Source organism: Atractosteus spatula, chromosome 6 (genome assembly GCF_055471065.1).
Source record: "Atractosteus spatula isolate fAtrSpa1 chromosome 6, fAtrSpa1.hap1, whole genome shotgun sequence".
In the NCBI taxonomy this organism is placed as follows: domain Eukaryota; kingdom Metazoa; phylum Chordata; class Actinopteri; order Semionotiformes; family Lepisosteidae; genus Atractosteus; species Atractosteus spatula.
The window spans coordinates 3,995,201-4,016,922 of NC_142711.1; the positions used below are offsets into that span (position 1 = coordinate 3,995,201).

The 21,722-nt window shown below is 44.5% G+C and overlaps 1 protein-coding gene across 1 annotated transcript; it reads left to right on the forward strand.

The window, feature by feature from the left end:
- Positions 1 to 1,571: 1,571 nt before the first annotated feature.
- LOC148831702 (protein APCDD1-like) lies at positions 1,572 to 21,530 on the forward strand. Its single transcript, XM_088918692.1, has 5 exons — positions 1,572 to 2,248; positions 6,864 to 7,047; positions 10,482 to 11,013; positions 18,765 to 19,086; positions 20,138 to 21,530. Exons 1-5 carry the CDS (start codon positions 2,188 to 2,190, stop codon positions 20,584 to 20,586), a joined length of 1,548 nt encoding a protein of 515 aa, XP_088774818.1. The 5' UTR covers positions 1,572 to 2,187; the 3' UTR covers positions 20,587 to 21,530.
- Positions 21,531 to 21,722: the final 192 nt, after the last annotated feature.

Consider the following 21,722-nt stretch of genomic DNA (forward strand, 5'->3'; position numbering starts at 1 on the left):
GAAAACATGGGAAGAAAAGTTTCAAATGTGAGGTTATAAATTAGGTTGTTTGCCCCCATCTTGCACTTGTGTGAATACAGACAGCTTAGAAAGCAAAATGCTTAGAAAGGCATTACTGGTAATTGTTTTGTGCAGACATATTTTTTATTCCTCCGCCTTTAATGTATGATCCTGTTACTTGTTGTTTATTCCTGGTAAGGATCTTGGCAGCTAACCCAGAGAGTGGGATTACACCCTGGATGCGACGGCAATCTCACCATGCCCAGCCAGCACGTCCCTGGAAGGGAATCGGATCACCTGCAGAAGTCCCACAAGAGAGAGGCGGGAGAACTCCTGACAGCAGACACCCCAATCCAGAACTGAACCCCGTACCCAGGAGCCAAGAGGCAGCAGTGTAAAAAAGTGCGATGATTTTGGATCCCTGATGAGTGAGTGATACACTTGGAACATCTGCAGCCCCTGTAGGAAACCACTGGCCTTAAGTAAACACCTCCAGTTCTTCTTGCAAAAGCTCAAAGTAATTACATGGAAAACGTCTGGAAACTCTGTACCATCGTCTCATAGTATTTTGAGCACAATTGTGCATTCATTTTCTATGTAAAAAAATCTCCCAAAATATCTATAGTATAACTATACGACTCCTGGAAATGCATCTTCTATCACTTTGAAATTGAGAAAAAAACAAGCTTTTTATTAAAGATTTTAGTCATGGTTAATGCTGCCTGAATAAAACTAATTATTCATGCTGTGCTGGAAACTCAGTAATGAATAGATAACAAGCATGAGCACTGTATTGAGGGCGGATGTGCACAAGATAACAACTTGATAGTACATTTCCTGTTCCTTTATTCTTTCAGAAATACCTCCTGGTCAAGGACTGACAACAACGAAGCTCATTTTATAGTTTTGTTACACTTCTACCTAGCCAAAAACCACTGCGCCGCCAAAGTCAAATCCGTTATTTCTGATTTAAAGCAGTCAAGCAGTTTTGTTAATTGTAATTATGAGATCATTAAGAATGATGTAATATTCATTGTGTTTTAGGTAATCCCTTTTTACGCATTTGGTCATGTCAGAACCAGAACGAACTCTTGTGTTCCACCCAGTCATTTCAAGCGAACACGAGCACTGGGGGATATATTAATTTTAAAACGTTGTCAGAAAGTAAAAGTCATTAATTGTTGGATTATCCTCTACATCCTAAAGGTGGGCTAACAAGGCAACCTGCTGCTCAACTCTTGTAGTAGGTCTTCCCTCTGCATTGAAAACCATTCAGTAATACTGATCTCTCGATTGATTCACAGTACTGCCAATAACAACAATATACAGACCTCCAGTCTCTGCAATACAAACGCGCATAAAAATGGCACAGATTCTTAGGGGCGCTCAAGCACAGCGCACTTGCTTCAGAGGACCGTAAGAGCGTCAAACACCGACCCCCCTCCCGCCTTTGAAGTCCAATCCCCGCAGGAGGCGTTCAGATTCGGATTTCAGTTGTGGAAATCTCTCATCAATTTGATGGGAAGCTCCATCCCCACGCCTCCGACCCTCCTCTGAATTCCTGCGCGGCTTCTGGGGGACGCGCGTCTGAGCCGAGGCGGGTCACAGACCGAGCGACCCGCTTGGAACCGCGCTCGGAGACGGCTCCGGTGCTCAGGAATGCGCTTCCATGTCGTCCCCGCCGTCAGCTTTCTTGTGGAAATTCTGCAGAAAGAGAATTCGTTTCGCAGCGCAGAGCATTATAATCCACCCTCCTTTGATGGTTTGAAGAAGAAGGGGGGGGGGAGAGACAACTGCGTATTCTGTGGGAATACAAATCATATTTAGACCTCGAAACGGCTAACTCCTGTTATTTCTGCTTTTCCTTTTAAGCAGTAATTTTGGATACAAACTAGGCATTGCCGAAGGAATGGGTGGGAGATGAACGACTCTGAAACCTCGCGAAAGCTAATATTGGGGAGAATAAGAATGTGGTGTCACGCATTTTCATGAAATTTACATTCTCCGCATAGACTCAGAGGGCAGCTTCGTCTCCCGTCTTTGAAGTCCGGCAAGTGTTTCACCTCGTCCCCATTGATCAATAGGATTGATTACACATTAACTAAAGGAAGCCGAAATAAGAAAAAAAAACACAGCGGGGAAAGTTCTGTTTGAAACTCCGGGAACCGGAAAGAATCCGAAACAAAAATGTTATTTCATATCGTCAGCACCATCCACACGTATGTTTTGCTCCTTCTTGCCATTTTTGGTAAGTAGAGTGTTCACACGTACTTTAATTTTAGCAAGCTTAAATTGTATAGACTTTGTAAAAAAAGAAAAATCGGAAAACATCAAGAAAATGATCACTCATAGGTCCGCTTCCGAACAGCAGTTATTCGGGTGTATGTATTGGTTTATATAGCACACGCAGAATTGCCGAGATTCGGGTAAGAAACATTATAGTACAGTACAGTATGTTTTCTTCATTTGTTTAATGTGTGTGCCCTACGACTCTTTTTAAAAAACAAGGTTACATCGATGTGACTGAAACTCAACCCCAAGGTGCGACAGCGGCCGGGAATTGTATTTTATGGTCGCGGCGAGTCTGTTTCACTCACATCAAGGGCACTGGGATTCACCCCACTTCTTGCTCTTCATTTTAATTACTCTTGTATAGTGACGATAAGAGGTTAGAGAGCTATCTGTGCAGCGCTCCTGCCTTTCAGTGTCTTGGGCTGTTCAGTCAGGAGTTTGCCTACCTGCTTCCTGCTCTTCTGTGTTTAACTGAAGGTTAACAATGGATCAGTTGCTAAGCGCGAAGGTGGAGATATTTCATTTGTTTTGACCTGGAACCTCTGACGATGACAAAGCTTTCGGGTCGCATTGGATCCGTTTGTGGCTATTTCGCGTGGTGGACAGGTTCTCGTTAGGGAAGGAGACCTTGCCCCAGAACGTTTTTGTGATCACTGACATTTTGATAACTATTAATTTTTGTAGAACGGGACGCGTTCATTAATTGCTCTACGCCGTTTCAGCTGAGACTTTAAAAAAAATGAATTAAATCCAGCTACGAGAAGAAACAGCGAAAGACCGGCTGTAATACAGAACGGACTTTTTGCCGCTAATCGGTCAATACCGCGGATATACAGTATACCCGTGTCCCCTTTCAAAAGAAATGGTACAAAACCTGTTGAAAGGGCGTGTGGTGATGTACCGATGAGCGCCTGCAGCAGCAATTGATCTGCCAGCGCTGTAATGAAGAGCGAGACTTCTGAATTTTTTTTTTCCATTTTGGAGTTTGGTCCTACGAAAAAACAGGGGAAAAAAGGGGATTATAGGACTGGGGTCGAACAGTCACATCAGTTTAAAACTGCAGTTCCAGAATTACCTGTAAATGAAGACAGGAGAAAGGGAGATCCACACATTTTTAGTATTTAAAACGCGACTTGCATCTGCGTTTATTTGCGTGTTTGTAATAGAAATCTGTATTAAAGGCTCTAATTACCGATTTAATAAATGCGCTTTGGGAAGTGCACGTTGAGATTAATGTTACAGTACATTTTGCACTCTCACATGGAGCCGAAAGTGTTCTTTCGAAAACAAACGTCAACAAATTCAGAACGTGAAGGGCTTTTCGACGTTTTTAACCCGTCAGTTTGTTACCGTGATAGCTAGATACTTTCCTCAGACAGGGTTTGTACTTTATATTGATCATTGCCGTCCTCATGATTAACCGTCATAACCACTATTTACTTGAAACCCAGAATACTGTATGTATATACTGTATATGTGTTTATTTCTGGTAATGGCGTGACTGATGTTTTAGGATGACACGTTTCAAAACTTGTAAAATACTGCGTTAGGATGTCAGATTAAATGATCATTCTTACGATTTCTCATTAAAAGGATAAAATAAACGCCGCTGGGAATCTGTCTCAGGGGACATTCGTTATAACCAGGAACCTGAGTTTTCAGGTTACAGGTTATTTAAGGCAAAGACCACTTCAACCATACCTTTAGATATATGTTTAAATCTCCCGATAATTGTGTTAAAAAATCAAATTAAATCAAAATGTTGCGCTTGCTGTTAACAGTGGTTTGCTCTAATGTCAGATTCATAACCTGAATTTTGCTGTTGCTGTTTTTTTCCAGGGGAAAAAGCGGGATAGTTTGTCTCATTTTTTTCCTAGTTACAGACCTTTAAATGATTTTGAAACTCTTCATCAACATTAAATAACTTAGGTTTGGTTCGGCATATAATACAGTTTCGATACACAGTCTTGGTTTTCAGATAGCATGGTGCAACACTGGAAATGTCTAATGTAATGCATCTTAAGGGTATTTTTAGTTAAGGAATAAGTGACATTAAAACCCATTACTATACATTTACTGTAGTGGAAAGAGTGCTGGTCAAATGAAAGTTAATATATTTTGTGTTCCCATTTAAGCCAGTGGGTATTTTATTTTGCATATTGTGTTCATTGGTTCAGAATTGCCTGTGGTCCTGGTCGTCTTGTTGTAGCTCTTGTTATTTTGATTTTTCATGAATCTCAGGTGTTCTGGGACCCATGTTACAGTGCTTTTGCATTTTTGCATTGTTCTGCTCTTTTCACTCAACAGTTTTCCAGCTCCATGCAGAGACATAATTCCGCAGTGATTGTCTCCTGAAATTTTAGGTGTTTTGTTTTAAGCTATCAATTGCTCCTGAATGGTCAGTATTTTGCAAAGTAGTCTTTTAGGCTCTAGATTTGTGGAGAGAGGAAAACATTACACCTGATAGATAAGGTTTGATTGGTACATGTGTAGTTTTAGCTACCACAACACTTTCTATTGACTGCTTGTGTACGGTTCACCATTTTGACTTTTTGGGATTGTGGATTTAAAGTATGATCAATGTGAATTATTGTTTGCTAAAAGACAAATTGGTTCTTGTAACCCAAAAGCAAATCCAGAAACACAGAAAGGGCTAGTGGAGGTTTTGAATAAATTGTAATAATAGATACAACTCCTGATCGGGTCTATGATGTCTGAGGCTTTGACATGGCACTGTTTCTCACTGCAAACTAGAGGACACTAGCAATTCAGAAAACCAGACTTGCAATTCAGGAAGGACGTCCTGGTGTGATAAAGAAAATACCACTTGGAGTTTGAAAAGCAGAAGTGTTTTACTGAGAGCAGTCCATAACCACTTGTATCAGAAACACAAACAGGACACGTTGCCAAGTGGTGGAAAGGAAGCATGGTTAAAACTATACTTGGATCTGGATCATGTGTGGTCAGACAAGTTCTGTTTTTCTCTGTTTCAAATGATTAGAGCTTTTGGGATTGTCAGCAGTCCCAGAACAGTTACCTCATTGAGCCTTTTGTGCCAACTGTAACTGTTATTGGTGGTTAAGTATTGGAACCTGTCTAGGCTCTTTGATTTAGAAAGCAGGGGTTATGAAAGGTATTAGGACATTGGGGTAGATTAGTCTCTGTGTTCCTCCTCCTGGGCCCAGGAGCTGGTAGATATATTGACCAGAGCAACGCGATGAGGCTTGTGCTCAAACAAACCTTTCACTGCTCCCTCAGCCTGCCCACTCTTGTCTCGATCCGGCCGAAAACCAGGGGAATGAACTGGGACAGAATTCCCATCTGGTGCTTGAAATTGTAGCACACAGCGCTGGTGATCTGAGATAGGCAAGGTTTCCTGGAAGAAAAATCTGCCTTTCAGAAAAGCACAAAATTATTAGATCCCTACGCCCTGTGTTGTACAAAAAAAAGTTTTGTTCTCAAAAAAAGAAATACCATCTGCTTTTGTAAAAGCTGTCAGGGAGTTTTCGCAGTGTAATTCTTAGTGCCTTTTTCGTGTGTGTGTGTGTGTGCCTGTGTACAATTTCAACCCAGGGAATCTCTGGGTGACCAAAGCCTTTGCAGCCAAAACAGATAGTACTACATTTTAAATGTACTTAATGGGAGAATGTAAGTTTCCTTTGTGACTTCAACTTATCTGTGGATGTAGGCTCTGTTAACTATCCGCCACATGAAGCAGAGAACAATCTGCACCTTAAGCACGTAAGACAAACTCTTATTTTAGTCCCTAGAAACATTAATGCTATGCAGCATCCCTCTTGTAAATCATATTATATCATATATTCAACTGCACACTCTCAGTGGAGAACTGTCAGTCTTCGTGGAATAATAGCTCATTGAGCTCAAGGTTTAGTGGTTTCTGCATCCTGTATCTCCTTCTCGACACTGGAACCAGTTATCCCGCCATGTTTCAAAGCTGACGTCGTTCAAGGAACAACAGGATGAGATCCTCTTATCAGTGAGCTGCTAGCGCCCGAACAGACTACCTTAGGCTCAGTGTCTTAATGCTTCTTGACTTTGCCTCCAGTTACGTACTGGACCATTACTAAGGGTACCAGCTGAATCGCAGAAATACATGTGCTTCATCAATGCAAGCAATATGCAGTCGGATTCAAGAGAAATCAAACCCTACCAACATTTTTTGTGCTTTCAAAACGTTTGTGAGGGAACAAAAAGTGGTCTAGAGATAATGGGTACCAGATTAATCAGAAAAAATCATCTTTGCAGCATTGCATTTTAAACTGGAGAGACGTGAAAGAGTCTTATTTTCAGGGTAGTATATATAGTTACACTGATACAGCCTGGAGCACTAAAATGTCTGCTTAGTAATTGTGCATTTTGCTTACCTTAATGGCAATGTTGTATCGGTGAAAGCACTACTATCTGTTACCTTCATATGTATCCTGTTATGCACACTAATAGTATTCTTGTTCTTTAATGGCATTGTCTTCTTCCTTGACATGCATGTTCCTACGTGATGTTGTCATGCAGTATGTTTGGTGGAATCAATCACAATTGTTTTATTAATGCAGCATCAAGAGAGTGCTCGTCACTGCACTACGCAGACAGCAGATCAAACCCCCTGTCCCTGGAGAAGCATGTTGGAAGGCAGCCAAAGGACTCCCAGTGTCACCACATGCTTAAACATCTTCACAACGGAGCCAGGATCACAGTACAGATGCCGCCTAACATTGAGGGACACTGGGTCTCCACTGGGTGAGTGTTTCATTCAGCTTTGTACTGGGGCAATCTTTACTGGCAAAGAGATTTGATGGGAAAATGATGAACCAATACAGTGAAATGTGAACAGTTTCATGACATTTTCTATATATAACGTGATGTGCTCTTTTTTTTTCTTGGAAGAGGGGTATTTTGCAGCTTTTGTCTTATCTGGATATTGGACTCTAGAAAGAAAACTGATCATCTGAAAAATGTCAAAGTAAAAATATCTAAAGTAAAAGGCATATCACACTTATTTTGATGCTTTTGTTGGTTGTGAAGTGCCACTTAAAGCTCTTCCTGGGTCCTAGTCTCTAACTCTGTCATACACCATGAACTGCAGGGACTGTCATGGTACAGACTGGTTGTACCGTGGCCCGAAAGTCGTGGTGTTCAGTGCGGAGCTTCTGGGTGAAATGTGCTCTCAGTGATAAATTTGACCTACGCTGTAAGATCCTAACCGCATTTAAAATTCTTCTGTACTGCACAGAAGTCCATAAGAAAAGAATGTGTCTGTAACTTTAACTTCCACAGCTGACCAAGAAAAATCTTGCAAAGATTTTAGGATTTAATATGATGTGCGGCGTGCCTTTTCTAAGAACCTGGCTCCTTATAAAGACGCAGCAGTTAAGGCTTTTCTCACCGCTCAGTCCCCTTCTTTCAGAAACCGTGTCCTCGGAGTTAAGGTTTGTCTGCAGGAACAGCTGTCTTCAGATGTGAAACAGGAGAGACCAGCAGCTGTCAGAGGCTTTATTCCAGTTCACTGCAGAGAAGACTGGGAGCTATTCAAAATGCCTAGGCTTAAGTAAATCATTACAGATTGTTTTGATGCAAATAATCTGAATTAAGAACCTAGGATGATAAATATCAAAGAGATATTTATAATTGTTGATTTGCAGAACCATGTCATTTTTCAAAACGCACCCATAAAACGTTTGAAATGCCAACTCCTTTATAATCAAACTGTGTACATTTAACTGTCTTTAATCTACATTTCAGAGACATAAAATAGTACAGTCTTCCTGTCTCTGACACCGACTGAAAAAGTTTAAGAATAGTGATTTGTAATTTCCAATTGAAAATAACAGACAAACTTGCAAGTGTCTCATCTCCCCAACTGAGAAAACAGACAAAGGTTTAAATAGCAACATTGAGCTATGTGGTGTGTTTACTACTATAAGGATTTGTCAGATTTTAATCACTGCTAACGCATTGTCAGACATTTTCTTATGTTTTGTACTGGTTCAGGAAACCAGGGATTAGACATAGCATACAATGTGTTTTATTATATACTTAATACATCAAGGAATATAAAAGATGTCTGTGACAGAAACCTGAAACCTTCCAGGTTGTGCTAAAAGAAGAAATTCTGTTTTTGTAATATTCATAATTTTTTACTTGAAGGAAGTACATTTGCAAAGAAGTAATCCAAGAATGTCAGTTCCATTAGCTACACGGCAATCTCAGCCAAAACAAAATAATGTTAATACGTAATATGGAATACAACGGAAAAATAATCATTTGCAATCAATATTCTTGAGACTACTGAAGTAAAGCCTTCTTTAAAGTTTCTTCTTTACAAACATTAGGCCTGACACTGACATTACAGTTCAGATGTAGTCCATGTAGGTCTTGAATCGTAAAGATTCAATGAAACCTTTAAGTGTAAATATCTCTACATTTGCCTGAGTTTCCTAAATGAAACCCAGATAAATGCATTTATTTGGCTTTTGTTAAGGTCCACTGTTGGTAAAAAAAGAGGTGTGCTGTAACAGGTTTTTGCGTATGTTTTTCTTATGTTGTTTTGCACACTCAGGCATATCATTTCTCTTCACTGTATTTCCTGATGGCCAACAGCTGGGATGCAGAACATGCGAAAATATTTCTGGGATACGTGGGATAGTCGCACCTTGTTCTGATTTTCAATTAAATTAAAATCATTAAAATTAAATAAATTAAAATTAAAATTAGCATGGAATAAACCTATTACTTGTTCCTTTGCAGCCTACGTATGCTGACGCAGCTACCCACCTAAATTAAAATCTGTAAACCATCTATACATACACGAGTATGAATAGCTGAATTTTCATTCGTGTTGAGGTGCTAATCGAGGCTAAACTAAAAGCTTAAACAGATTCAATGCAGCTTAAACACTACGTTACACAATCTAGTCAGCTTTGAATAACATTGTGACAAATTGTGTGATAAGAACTGGGTTCAGTTCTGTTCCTGGGGTACTGTCTGTGTGGAGTTTGTATGTACTCCACCATGTCTGAGGGGGTTTCTCTGGGTGCTCTGGCTTCCTCCGACAGTTGAAAGACCTGCTGGTAGATTAATTGGCCTCTGGGAGAACTGGCTCAGGTGTGTGTGTGTGGGGGGGGTGCCCTGCAGAATCCTTGTCCTGTGCCTATTGCTTGTCAGGATAGACTCCAACTCCCCCGTGACCCCGAGTTGGAAGAAGAGTTCGTTATCCTCTAAGGCAGGTTTCACCTTGCCACTGGAGCCTCATTTGCAATTTGCAGGTTCATACAATGAAATACAAAGCCACATGCCAGACCATGAAGTCCAGCAAATTCTCCAGGAACTCTGCTCCTGCTCCTTTCTGAAAGCCATTGTCGCACACGCGACAGGTGCTTCCCCGTGGGGGAATAACTATGGACTGGGCTTTTCTGGACCATTAAGAAGAGACTGGATAGACAGCAATGAAGACTTTTCTCCTGTGTCTTTCTTTTGTTCTGATTAAGCTGCATGTAAGTTGATGAATGAGATCAGTTTAGAGCTGGGGATAGAGGTTGGGGTGGGCTTTGATAAGGATGGTGGAGCATAGACAGTCTTCTTTCTCTTTCTCTTTCTCTGCGAGAACGTCTTCTGGAGAGGTTTGGGTGTGTACGTGGCACTAGCACAGACCCGTGCTGTGAGCAAAGTCTACCCACCCGCACTTTTTTTTACCCTCTTAGCAGCTACAAAGAGTAAACTCTGTCCCTCTTGGTGTTCCCCTCTGCCTCTGCCTTTGTGAAAATCCCCAGGGAAGCTCAGGTGTCTGTCACTGGTCTTGTTAAAAACAGGGTCTGTCTTTAGTCTCGTCAGTGACCCAGTAGAGTGTGTTTCCTTTCATACTGTAGAAGAAATGAATTAATGCTCAAAATCATGCAACTCTACCAGCATTCTTCTTTGTATTGGGGAGAAGTCCTACAGGGAGTGAAAACGCAATCGTGCCTTTTCAGTGTAAAACTCTACTCCTCGTGCTGAGTAACAGACGCTGAGCACAGCAGTATAAAATGTGACTGTACCGTGGCACCAGTGCCAGTTTTTTATTCTCAAGGGGGTAAGGTGTTGATTCAGTATGACCAAAAAACACGTAACGAAAAGCGAAAAAAAAAGGCTGCTGTCATTCTGCTCCGCCGGCTGATTTTTCCCCCCGTGCTCCACAGCTGCGAAGTGAGGCCGGGCCCGGAGTTCCTCACCAGGTCCTACCAGTTCTACCACAACCACACCTTCCAGGCCTTCCAGTTCTACTACGGGGACAACCACTGCACCACGCCCTCCTACACGCTGGTCATCCGGGGCAAGCTGCGCCTGCGCCAGCCCTCCTGGATCATCCGCGGCGGCACGGAGGCCGACTACCAGCTGCACCGCACCCAGATCGTGTGCCACAGCCAGGCCGTGGCCCGGGACATGGGCTGGCGGCTGAGCCGCGGCTGCCGGGGGCTGGCGCGCGGGGACGAGCCCTGGGAGCCCGGCGTGGCCTACGAGCTGTGGGGCGAGGAGACGGGCTGCGACTGCTCGCGGGCGCTCAACTTCGCCATGCACGAGCTGCAGCTGCTGCGCGTGGAGAAGCAGTACCTGCACCACAACCTGGACCACCTGGTGGAGGAGCTCTTCCTCGGAGACATCCACACCGAGCCCGCGCAGAGGATGTACTACAGGCCCTCCAGCTACCAGGCCGCCCTGCAGAACGCCAAGGTGAGCCCGGAGACTCGCGCCTTTCCTGCACGCCCGCATGTGCTGTATAATGAGCTGCATGACTTGGCTGAAAATGGGAAACTCTATACTGTTCCAAAACTCAGAGGACTGCAACATGCCCGTTTAAGATGCACATAGAAAGTTTTTCTCCTGCCTTTTGTTCTTTTTTTAATTTAATGTGCTTGATTAAATCAGATAAAGCACATTAAATTGGTGTTGCCAGCATCACGCAAAAGAGTTTTCCTTTTTCCTGCTTTCTGAAATGCCCAGAAGTGAGTCCTGGAGTGTGCAGTCTGTGTAACTTGACCGAAGAAGGTAGTGCTGGGCTCCTGGGTTCCCTGTAGGCAGGGGGCTTGAGGTGGTTTCAACAGAAGTCAGTAAAGAGGGGATCCCAGCACCCTGCTGCACGCCAGGTGTGCCTGCAGAAACTGCGTCTCGAAGATCACTCCAGGGGGAATGGTGGGCAAAACATGGAGAATGGGTTTTAAATAAGATCAGATGAGATTGCTTTATTGGCCATATACAATTTCTTGTATTAGGAATTTGTCTTTTCGCATACCCCAGCTTGCTCTCCATGAGACACACAGACAGGGAGAGAAGCCTGGTGTCAGAGCGCAGGGTCAGCCATTGTACAGCACCCCTGGAGCAGTTGGTGTTAAGGGCTTTCCTCAGGGGCCTAACAGAGTAGGACTCCTCTGCCAGCCACAGGATTTGAACCAGCAACCTTCCAACCACAGGAGCAGATCCTTAGCCACAGAGCCACCGCTCCGCCCCAGGTTTTGGAGTTGCAGTTGTGTTTGTGCGTCACAAATTCATGGCATTGCGAAAACAAATGCAGTAGTTAGTATAAATAAAGGTATGAAAAATCTTTGGGAAAACAAATACGGTTTTATACAATAATAAGTCACAATTTAATCTGAAACACAACAAAAAGCCTTTTACTGCAGATAATGGAAATGGACAGCAAAGGGAAAAATACAACTAATTGCTTATTTAAAAAATATTTTCGATTGTCGAGAGCTTGGACTTCTTTGTGTGTGATGGTCATGATTGCAAAATCCCAAGTGTAAATGAATAGGATGTATGAAATATAAGAATAGATCTAATCTAAGTCTCGTATGAAAGTGATTACAGCAAGTAAAGCAAAATAAAGTGTTTGAAAATTATACTATATTAAATATTTTAGTCTCATATGAAAGTGATTACAGCAAGTAAAGCAAAATAAAGTGTTTGAAAATTATACTATATTAAATATTTTAGTACATCAATAGTAATAATAAAAATAGTAGTACACAATAATCTATTATTATCTTAATAATATACTTATCTATTATTAATATAATTATGTATTGCAGATGACTAAAATAAGATTACTAGAAACACCACAAGAGCAAACAAATCTAGTTTCTGAGATGTGTTCATCAATTTTACGCTCCTATTGTGCTGCTAGTGTTTCTCAAACCTGAAACCTGAACTGTTGTTTTCTGACTGTTGAACATTAATTTTTAGGAATTACAGGGGTTTAACTGTGAATGTGAAATTCCTGATTAAGATAAATAGGAATCAATGTTCCCTGCTCTTTAGATTGAATGTCTTTACAGGTTTTGAGTTATTCCTTTCCACAAAATACTTAGAAGAGCTAGGAACTACCTTCGGTAAAATGGAGTTTTTAACGAAAATTCTGGAGGGGCTGACAACAGCCAAGTCCAGTCAGACTAATAATAATAAACAATCCCTCCTGACGTTATTTCCTCTCCTGAACCGTTATAAATACCTGCTTGATGCCCTTCTCTTCCATCTCTCCTTCACCCCACTTCCCCTCTGCAGCTGACCCTTGGTCACCCTTCACTCTGTTTATGGCCAAGTAATTATTTCATATTAATAATGCATATGGCATTTTAAAGTCGGTTATGAAATGAAATTCACAAACTCTCATACGTAGCCCAGTTTTATAATTTTTAGCGATTTTGGTTACAGCGGTTTGATTTCTAGGGCACAACAAGACAGCAGATTGGAATGTTCTCATCACTTTGCACACTACTAATATATGACAGGACTTTAATTCCAAGAAACATCGGAATTGTTTAAAAAATTTCTACAGCTTATTTAACCTCTCTATCTTGCATTTGGCTAAATTGGAATTAACAGAAGGGCTTACGAAAATGAGAAGCTTGCAAGATGACTGCAGAAGCAGAGGGCCTCTGAGCTATCTCAAAGTCTGGAGAGCACATCTACATGATAAATGAACATTTTCCAATGTATCTTTCTGTTGTGTATTTTGATGCTTTTGAAACTGATTTAAGAATCTATGCCGCACAAATAAATCTAATTAAAAGCAAATGAATGACTTAAGTGCTTCCAAATCCACAGGCTTCAGCTATAAACAAACGCATTTCGGCAGTACCCCAAACTTCTCTGCCTTCGCCACAAACGGCAAGAATGAAAATGTGTTCTCCACATGACAGTCGCAAACAATCTGCTCCATTCGTGCAAGAGAGGAGGAAGTCTGACTCGGCTCCATCACTGCAGCGTGAGTCTCAAGTGAGAGAATATTCCAGCTGGTTTCTCCTGCGTTCTCATGCAGGTGGGGCAGGGGCATTACAAGAGTACCCCCCTATCTTCAGGTGAGGGAACTGAAACCATCGTAATGGGCGATGTTGATCTTCAAGCTGCTTGTAGCGACAAACGTTGCTGTGTTGCCGTTCGGTGCTGCTTTTCAGTCCAGCTCGTGCAGTGTGATGGAAACAGGCAAAGGAGAGCGAATACTAAGCAATACCCTTGTGTTACTGTAATCCTCCAAAGCTGGAGAATCTGAGAATCTGAGAATCTGACACACAACGGGCACGGAAGCCTCCATTTTTTAAGAAGGGATGGTTTCTTTTTTAAAAAAAATCTGGCTGGCCTTTATACTTTATGTCCTATTTTTTGTATTTTAGACATTACGTCTTTCTGCTAAATAAGATGAAAATATGATGTATTTTCTTTATTTTACTTTCCAAGATGGGGGATTCCTTTGCGCATGGCTCCAAGTGACTGTATTGACGCAAGGGCGGGATACCACAGTGTAATGAGTAATTTTAGACAGGTTTCTGGCCTAGCTGTACAGGTGATTCACATAGTAATAGAACTGTATGTGTTGCATACAGTACCGATTTGGACTCATTGTAATGCACTGTAATGCAATATTTTTGGGACTCGGTCTGTTCTGAGGTCCACAAAGGGCATTAATGCTCCCATAAAAAGGAATTCATAGTTACAAAGGCTAGTGAGCGCTAGGCTGTTAAAGCTAAGATGTGAAGCTTTGCATATTGCTGGTCACGACTGTCTTTCACCCACTCATCAGTCACTGACTGAGCCCATCCAGATGACAACTTGAACCCACACCGCACACCCGATCACATGAGGCCGTTGAAATGGTGACACGTGCCGTTTGTGCCGTGACCATGCCCTCTCAGCTGTAAGAATGGGCACGGAGGATGGTTCTCATCCCTGACCCACACACAGCTCCTTTATACTTGACCAGTCTGAGAAAGAGAGATGAGAGAAAGAGCCGAGCAGCAGCATTGTGGGAAAATTCAGCAGTGAATAGCAGCTAACCACTGGTGATTCATGAGAGATATTCACACTGCCTAGACTGAAAACAGCTCTTGCCAGTTTTCTTACTTTGGTGAAGCTGTCGTGACATATTAATTCCGGCTCCTTAACTACCCGGTGATGTCCTCTTATGTGCGATTTTTATTTTCAGGTCTGTTCCAGCATAATATATCAAGCTTCTGACAACACAATTTTCAAAGTAAAGGAAAGACAATGACATGGCGAGGACAGGCCCTAGAGGAAATGTGCAGTGCTCTGTCCGTGTGGTGATGAGAGCTAGTTTACCTCGCCTTCACACTTCCTGGCCATCAGCTTTGTTAAGCCTCTTCAGAAGCTGTTGCTGCTGGAGTTCGTGAGTCCAGCGAATTTCTGACTACAAAAAATTTCTGCAAAATACACCTGATAGGGCAAATGACATATGGCTTTGCTTAAAAAAGAACAGGAGGCCTCTCGTGTTAAAGATTCGTTTCTGAATCCCTTGCGTTTCTACAGAAGTGAATGGTAAAGCACACTAGTGAAGGAGCCAGCTGTGAATGAGACTGAATGTACTGTAGGGGTACAAGGAGTCACAGCACAGCCCAGTGAAGGTTTGAGATGAGTTTGATTTTCAATAAAAATGGCTCTTCTGGAGAACACTGAAGGAGACATGCACAGGGTGTATTTCCCACAGTGCAACAGGGGGTTTTTATAGCCCCTGTCCAGCCATGTTATTACCATGAATAGGGGTTTAAGAGTCCGTATTCTACTTATGGTCCAGTGGCAAGTCCTGATGATGTTATCCTCCCTTTCAGCTATTCCTGAGGTGTCTGTTCAAAATTCTCTCAAGCCAGATGAGGAGCAATGACCCCAGGCCAGAGTCAGATTTCTATAATACACAATCAAATGTTATACATCTGACACGTTAAGACGGCTGTGAATTTAAATTTCACTGATGCTGTAGCAATTTGAATTTGTTGTAATAAAATGATGAGCAGCACTGTTACTGTGGAAAAGCATATTGCCAATTTAAAGTTGCCTGTTTTTTTTGTTCTTTTATTATCTCATTCATATAAACTCAGTTGGCCACTTCCCTGAGGAAAGGAAAGACGATAGAGCATTTTACAGGCCCTTAAAGATATATTTAAGTTAATCTGCTATTACTAAATTATATTTGCCTTTGAATTTCTTTCACATCCTGTTTAAATATATTTTATCCCTTTATTTAAGGAGTGAATGGAAAGCTATGCAATTTAAAAATGGTAAAACCGCAAATAAAGAAACAAGGATTTACCTAAGGCTACAATTTGTCATTGGTATCTCTGACCATATTTAACCAGAATGATGCTTCAGTATGCTCAAACTATGTAGGAGTTTTTTACAAAGTTCATGTAGGCAACCTACCGCAGAAACAGAAGAGCAAGGCACGTTCCTGCATTTGGAAAACACAACAGGAAAGAACAGCTTAAATGATCCGGGGACAAAGACATTACTGTGCACAAGACATGAGTTCTCTTTTCACTGGCATAAGTGTACTGTATGTGATTGTGGTAACACTGGAATGAGACTAAACTAAAGACACTTATAACTCCTTCAGTCGCCATTACACGATTTAGCAAAATGCATGATCTGTTACAGCGATTTGTGCACAGTGTACTGTACCATCGGACACAGTTTGCGTATAGCCACACCCTGTTTATAAAATAAAAGCCCACAGAACCCAGCGCGTCTTGAGACGGGGACATATTGGGGGATTCAGTCTGTGCTCGTGCTCTTCTCTTCCACTGGAGTAACGTCAGTATGCCACAGCAGGAAGATAGGAGAAGCCAGAAGCCATTCACAATATCTGCGGAAGCAGATGCAGATGGGAGAGGAGTGTGACGCATGTGCAAGGACTTGTGGTTCATGAAATTATAGTGTTTACAAAAGCGTAATGATAAATGACGGAACCGTTCAGCCTTTAAGGCTCATACATTGTATATTATTCTTTTCTTAAAACACCCTTAATTTTGGAGTTTACAGTCTGCAGACATTTCAGAGAATGTCAGCTACTTTTTTTTTTCCCTCTTTAGCTCTGTTAACGGTTTGTGTCTGAGAAAGGACTGCGGAAGACAGTGACTTCCCCACAGAGCCATAACATGTTTTAAAAGGCAAATAAAACATCTCACATACCCTTCCTGCTGGACAGCAGGCCACAGCAAGCCCTCTCTTGCCTCTCTGTTTCAGGCAGGACACTTTCAGGCGGGTGAAGGGTTCAATTCTCTCTCTGTACACCATGTTCAGCAAAAAACCAGTGGCAACTGTATCTGCTGTTGATAAAACTAGGGGCCTCCAGACACAAAGAACGCTTGTTTCAATAATCCCAAAGAATTGTTTTTGTGTAGAAGACCAAATCGCGACTACCTGTTTTTAGAAAGCACTGATACAACTCAGTTACTTAGACATCTTGTGATTGTCGTAGAAGTTTGTTTAACCATTAGAAATCCAATACAATTGAAGATTTCCTTTTTGAGGCTTAAGCTCTGTGTCTTCCTTATCAAGTAAGTGTATAAAAGGCCAGCTGTAACTTTCCTTGTCAGAATCATCCTCCTAATTGCAGGGAGAGTGCTTCTCTTCGGCCAAATATACAATAAACGCCTCTTCTGCTCAACAGAAAGGTCTCCAGGGGATTTTTACTCTACGCAGGACACTTTCAGACTGGTCCCTTTCAGACTGGTCCCTCTCAGGCAGGTACACTCTCAGACTGGTCCCTCTCGGGCAGGACACTCTCAGACTGGTCCCTCTCAGACTGGTCCCTCTCGGGCAGATACACTCTCAGACTGGTCCCTCTCAGGCAGGTACACTCTCAGACTGGTCCCTCTCGGGCAGGTACACTCTCAGACTGGTCCCTCTCAGGCAGGTACACTCTCAGACTGGTCCCTCTCGGGCAGGTACACTCTCAGACTGGTCCCTCTCAGACTGGTCCCTCTCAGGTAGGTACACTCTCAGACTGGTCCCTCTCAGACTGGTCCCTCTCGGGCAGATACACTCTCAGACTGGTCCCTCTCGGGCAGGTACACTCTCAGACTGGTCACTCGTGCAGGTACACTCTCAGACTGGTCCCTCTCGGGCAGGTACACTCTCAGACTGGTCCCTCTCGGGCAGGTACACTCTCAGACTGGTCCCTCTCAGACTGGTCCCTCTCAGGTAGGTACACTCTCAGACTGGTCCCTCTCAGACTGGTCCCTCTCGGGCAGATACACTCTCAGACTGGTCCCTCTCGGGCAGGTACACTCTCAGACTGGTCCCTCTCGGGCAGGTACACTCTCAGACTGGTCCCTCTCAGACTGGTCCCTCTCAGGTAGGTACACTCTCAGACTGGTCCCTCTCAGACTGGTCCCTCTCGGGCAGATACACTCTCAGACTGGTCCCTCTCGGGCAGGTACACTCTCAGACTGGTCACTCGTGCAGGTACACTCTCAGACTGGTCCCTCTCGGGCAGGTACACTCTCAGACTGGTCCCTCTCGGGCAGGTACACTCTCAGACTGGTCCCTCTCAGACTGGTCCCTCTCAGGTAGGTACACTCTCAGACTGGTCCCTCTCAGACTGGTCCCTCTCGGGCAGATACACTCTCAGACTGGTCCCTCTCGGGCAGGTACACTCTCAGACTGGTCACTCGTGCAGGTACACTCTCAGACTGGTCCCTCTCGGGCAGGTACACTCTCAGACTGGTCCCTCTCAGGCAGGTACACTCTCAGACTGGTCACTCGTGCAGGTACACTCTCAGACTGGTCCCTCTCAGGCAGGTACACTCTCAGACTGGTCCCTCTCAGACTGGTCCCTCTCAGGCAGGTACACTCTCAGACTGGTCCCTCTCGGGCAGGTACACTCTCAGACTGGTCCCTCTCAGACTGGTCACTCGGGCAGGTGCACTCTCAGACTGGTCCCTCTCGGGCAGGTACACTCTCAGACTGGTCCCTCTCAGACTGGTCACTCGGGCAGGTACACTCTCAGACTGGTCCCTCTCAGGCAGGTACACTCTCAGACTGGTCCCTCTCAGACTGGTCCCTCTCGGGTAGGTGCACTCTCAGACTGGTTCCTCTCGGGCAGGTGCACTCTCAGACTGGTCCCTCTCGGGCAGGTACACTCTCAGACTGGTCCCGCTCGGGCAGGTACACTAACCGGCGATGGTTTATTTCAGAACCACGACCACGGGTGCATCCCCTGCCGGATCATCTACCGGTCCGACGAGCACCACCCACCCATCCTGCCCCCCCGGGCCGACCTGAGCGTCGGGCTGCACGGCCAGTGGGTGAGCCAGCGCTGCGAGGTGCGCCCCGAGGTGCTCTTCCTCACGCGCCACTTCGCCTTCCATGACAACAACCACACCTGGGAGGGCCACTACTTCCACTACTCCGACCCCGTGTGCAAACACCCCACCTTCAGCATCTACGCCCGGGGCCGCTACAGCCGGGGCGTCCCCTCCGCCCGCGTCATGGGAGGGACCGAGTTCGTCTTCAAAGGTAACTCCGGCGCTACGAGGCCTTTACCCAAAGGGTGGCAGGGGTGTGGAACGAGCTACCAAGCCACGTTGCTGCCCTGGCCTCTGTCGAGAAACGGCTGCATGAGCTCCTTGGCTGTATGAACCGCCCTAGACCGAACGGTCGTTAAGGGGCCGGCTGGCCTCCTCTTGTTTGCAACCTTTTGTTACGTTCTTAAGAAATGAATTCATGTCTCACAACTTGCAATTTCCGTAACAATAAATAGAGAAGATAAGCCTCTGGGATTGCAATTTGGCCTTCGATGGGTATTTTGCCTTCACTTGGTGTTGCCTCCTGAGACATCCTGTAAAACTGCATTAAAATAACAAACTACCTCAACTGACTGCGTGTCAAAGATCATGTAAATTACAGACCCGGGACATTCTATGATCACATAAATGGCAGTGGGGACATTTTCGGCTAACATTAAATGTAGGTGGTAGAAATGATTTGAGCTCAGCAGGTGTGAGCCTGGCCCGTACCTGGAGGGGAGACTCCTGGGAAAAACTAAGGCTGCTGCTGAAAGAGGTGTTAGTGGGCCAGCAGGGGGCGCTCACCCTGCGGTCTGTGTGGGTCCTTATGCCCCAGTATAGTGACGGGGACACTGTACTGTAAAAAAAGACGCCGTCCTTCGGATGAGATGTAAAACTGAGGTCTTGACTCTCTGTGGTCAATAAAAATCCCAGGGTGTTTCTCGAAAAGAGTAGAGGTGTAACCCTGGAGTCCTGGGCAAATTTCCCCCTGGCCCTTACTAATCATGGCCTCCTAATAATCTCCATCCCTGAACTGGCTTCATCCCTCTGCTCTCCTCCCCACTGAGAGCTGGTGTGTGGGGAGCGGACTGGCGTATCATCCAGGTGGGGCTGCACACTGGAGGTGGAGGAGTGGAGTGTCCAGGAAAGCGCTATATAAGTGTGAGGATATAATTAATTACAATCGTGTTGTGACCGATGTTCCCCGTTGTTTTTCGGTCAGAAGGTCTTACTGAAGCTCCGGGTCCTCATGCGTCTTCCCTTCCTCTTCCCCCTGCCAGTGAACCACATGAGGGTGAAGCCCATGGACCTGGCCACCACCTCCCTCCTCAACGTCTTCAACGGCAACGAGTGCGGCGCCGAGGGGTCCTGGCAGGTGGGGGTCGAGCAGGACGTGACCCCCACCAACGGCTGCGTGGCGCTGGGCATCCGCCTGCCCCACACGGAGTACGAGCTCTTCCGCATGGAGCTGGACCCGCGTGGCCGGTACCTGCTGTACAACGGCCAGCGGCCCAGCGACGGCTCCAGCCCCGACAAGCCGGAAAGGAGGGCCACCTCCTACCAGACCCCGCTGGTGCAGTGCGCCTCCAGCAGCCAGGCCGCGGAGGCCGGCACCGAGGACGCCGACGCGGCCCAGCGGCTCCGCGGCAGCGCGGGCGGCAGCCCGGACTCGCGCTTGGAGGCCATCTGCGCCCTGGCCGTGGCCTCCTTCCTCCTGCATTGCAGCTAAGAGGACACAGGAGAGAGAGGCGGCCTTTCTCATCGCGCTGATCGGGGGGGAACTGAGACTCCCCTGGGTGGGCTGGCCTCGAGGGAGGGCCGTGTGTTTGCTCGATGTCCTCGAACGCCCTTCTTTCGCGCCAGGGGCGGGCAGAGGGGGGCCGGCGGGGAGGGGGAGCTGCCATCCAGTTCAGCCGCACAGCAGCAACTGCACTTTATTAAGGGCAGAGGAAGATTTTTGACTGGAAGGGGACAGGAAGGACATTATGAATTCAGTGCGTTTTTTTTTTACTGTTTTGCATTTGCTGTTACGATTTAAAAACAGTATACAGTATATATAAAGCTTACTGTGCCTACCAGTTTAGATTAGTACTGATGACTACAGTGCCTTTAAATGCTAAATGTGAAGATGCACCAAAGCACTATGTAGACTCTTTCAAGGTTGCACTTTTTTGAAGAAAAGTGCAGCACATGGCCCATATTCAATCTCATCAGGGGGCTAGAGGAGAATAGAGATAATGTTTATAATGTTAAATATAATGTTACTTTCACATTTTGCTTTTGTTGTCAATTTGTCTTAACAAAAAGTGTTTTAAAATGTACAGTATGTGACACATTCTTTTTTTCTCCATATACCATAGACAAAAAGTGCCTATTTGGTCCTATACTATTTTATTTATGTGATCCTGAAGATCAAATAACAAACCTGTTTTTTTTTTTCTGGGATAATAAGTAGATCCTCATGAGCAGACCGTGCCTCAGTGTTTTTGTAAGCTGCATTAGCGTCCCTTGAGGTCTCTGAGGGTAAAATTGATACAGTCATAAATTTACACCTAGAAAATGATTGTGCCATGTGTCAGGCATTGCCTAGATGACTTTGTACCATGTGTGTCTGCAGAACTGGATTATCTCTAGACAAATGAAACATTTTATACTGTATTTTGACCTACTATTACGCCACGTTCCTTTGTCATTTTTTTGCGTTCTTTGTTTCTAGGAAACTCTTTTCCTTTCAAAAATATTCCCAAACAAAGCAAAGCAAACGACAGCAGGTGCTGTTTCTACACAAATGTAGCAAGACCACTCTACAAGTGCAGCTTCTACAGGACTAGGAATACGCTACAGAGAGGCCTTATCAAAAGCCAC

Excerpts from the sequence above, each read along its gene's own strand:
- LOC148831702 (XM_088918692.1), top strand. The coding sequence starts at position 2,188 with ATGTTATTTCATATCGTCAGCACCATCCACACGTATGTTTTGCTCCTT. Across the intron at positions 11,014-18,764 it reads CCGCCCTGCAGAACGCCAAG|AACCACGACCACGGGTGCAT; the intron begins GTGAGCCCGGAG and ends GGTTTATTTCAG. Across the intron at positions 19,087-20,137 it reads GACCGAGTTCGTCTTCAAAG|TGAACCACATGAGGGTGAAG; the intron begins GTAACTCCGGCG and ends TCCCCCTGCCAG.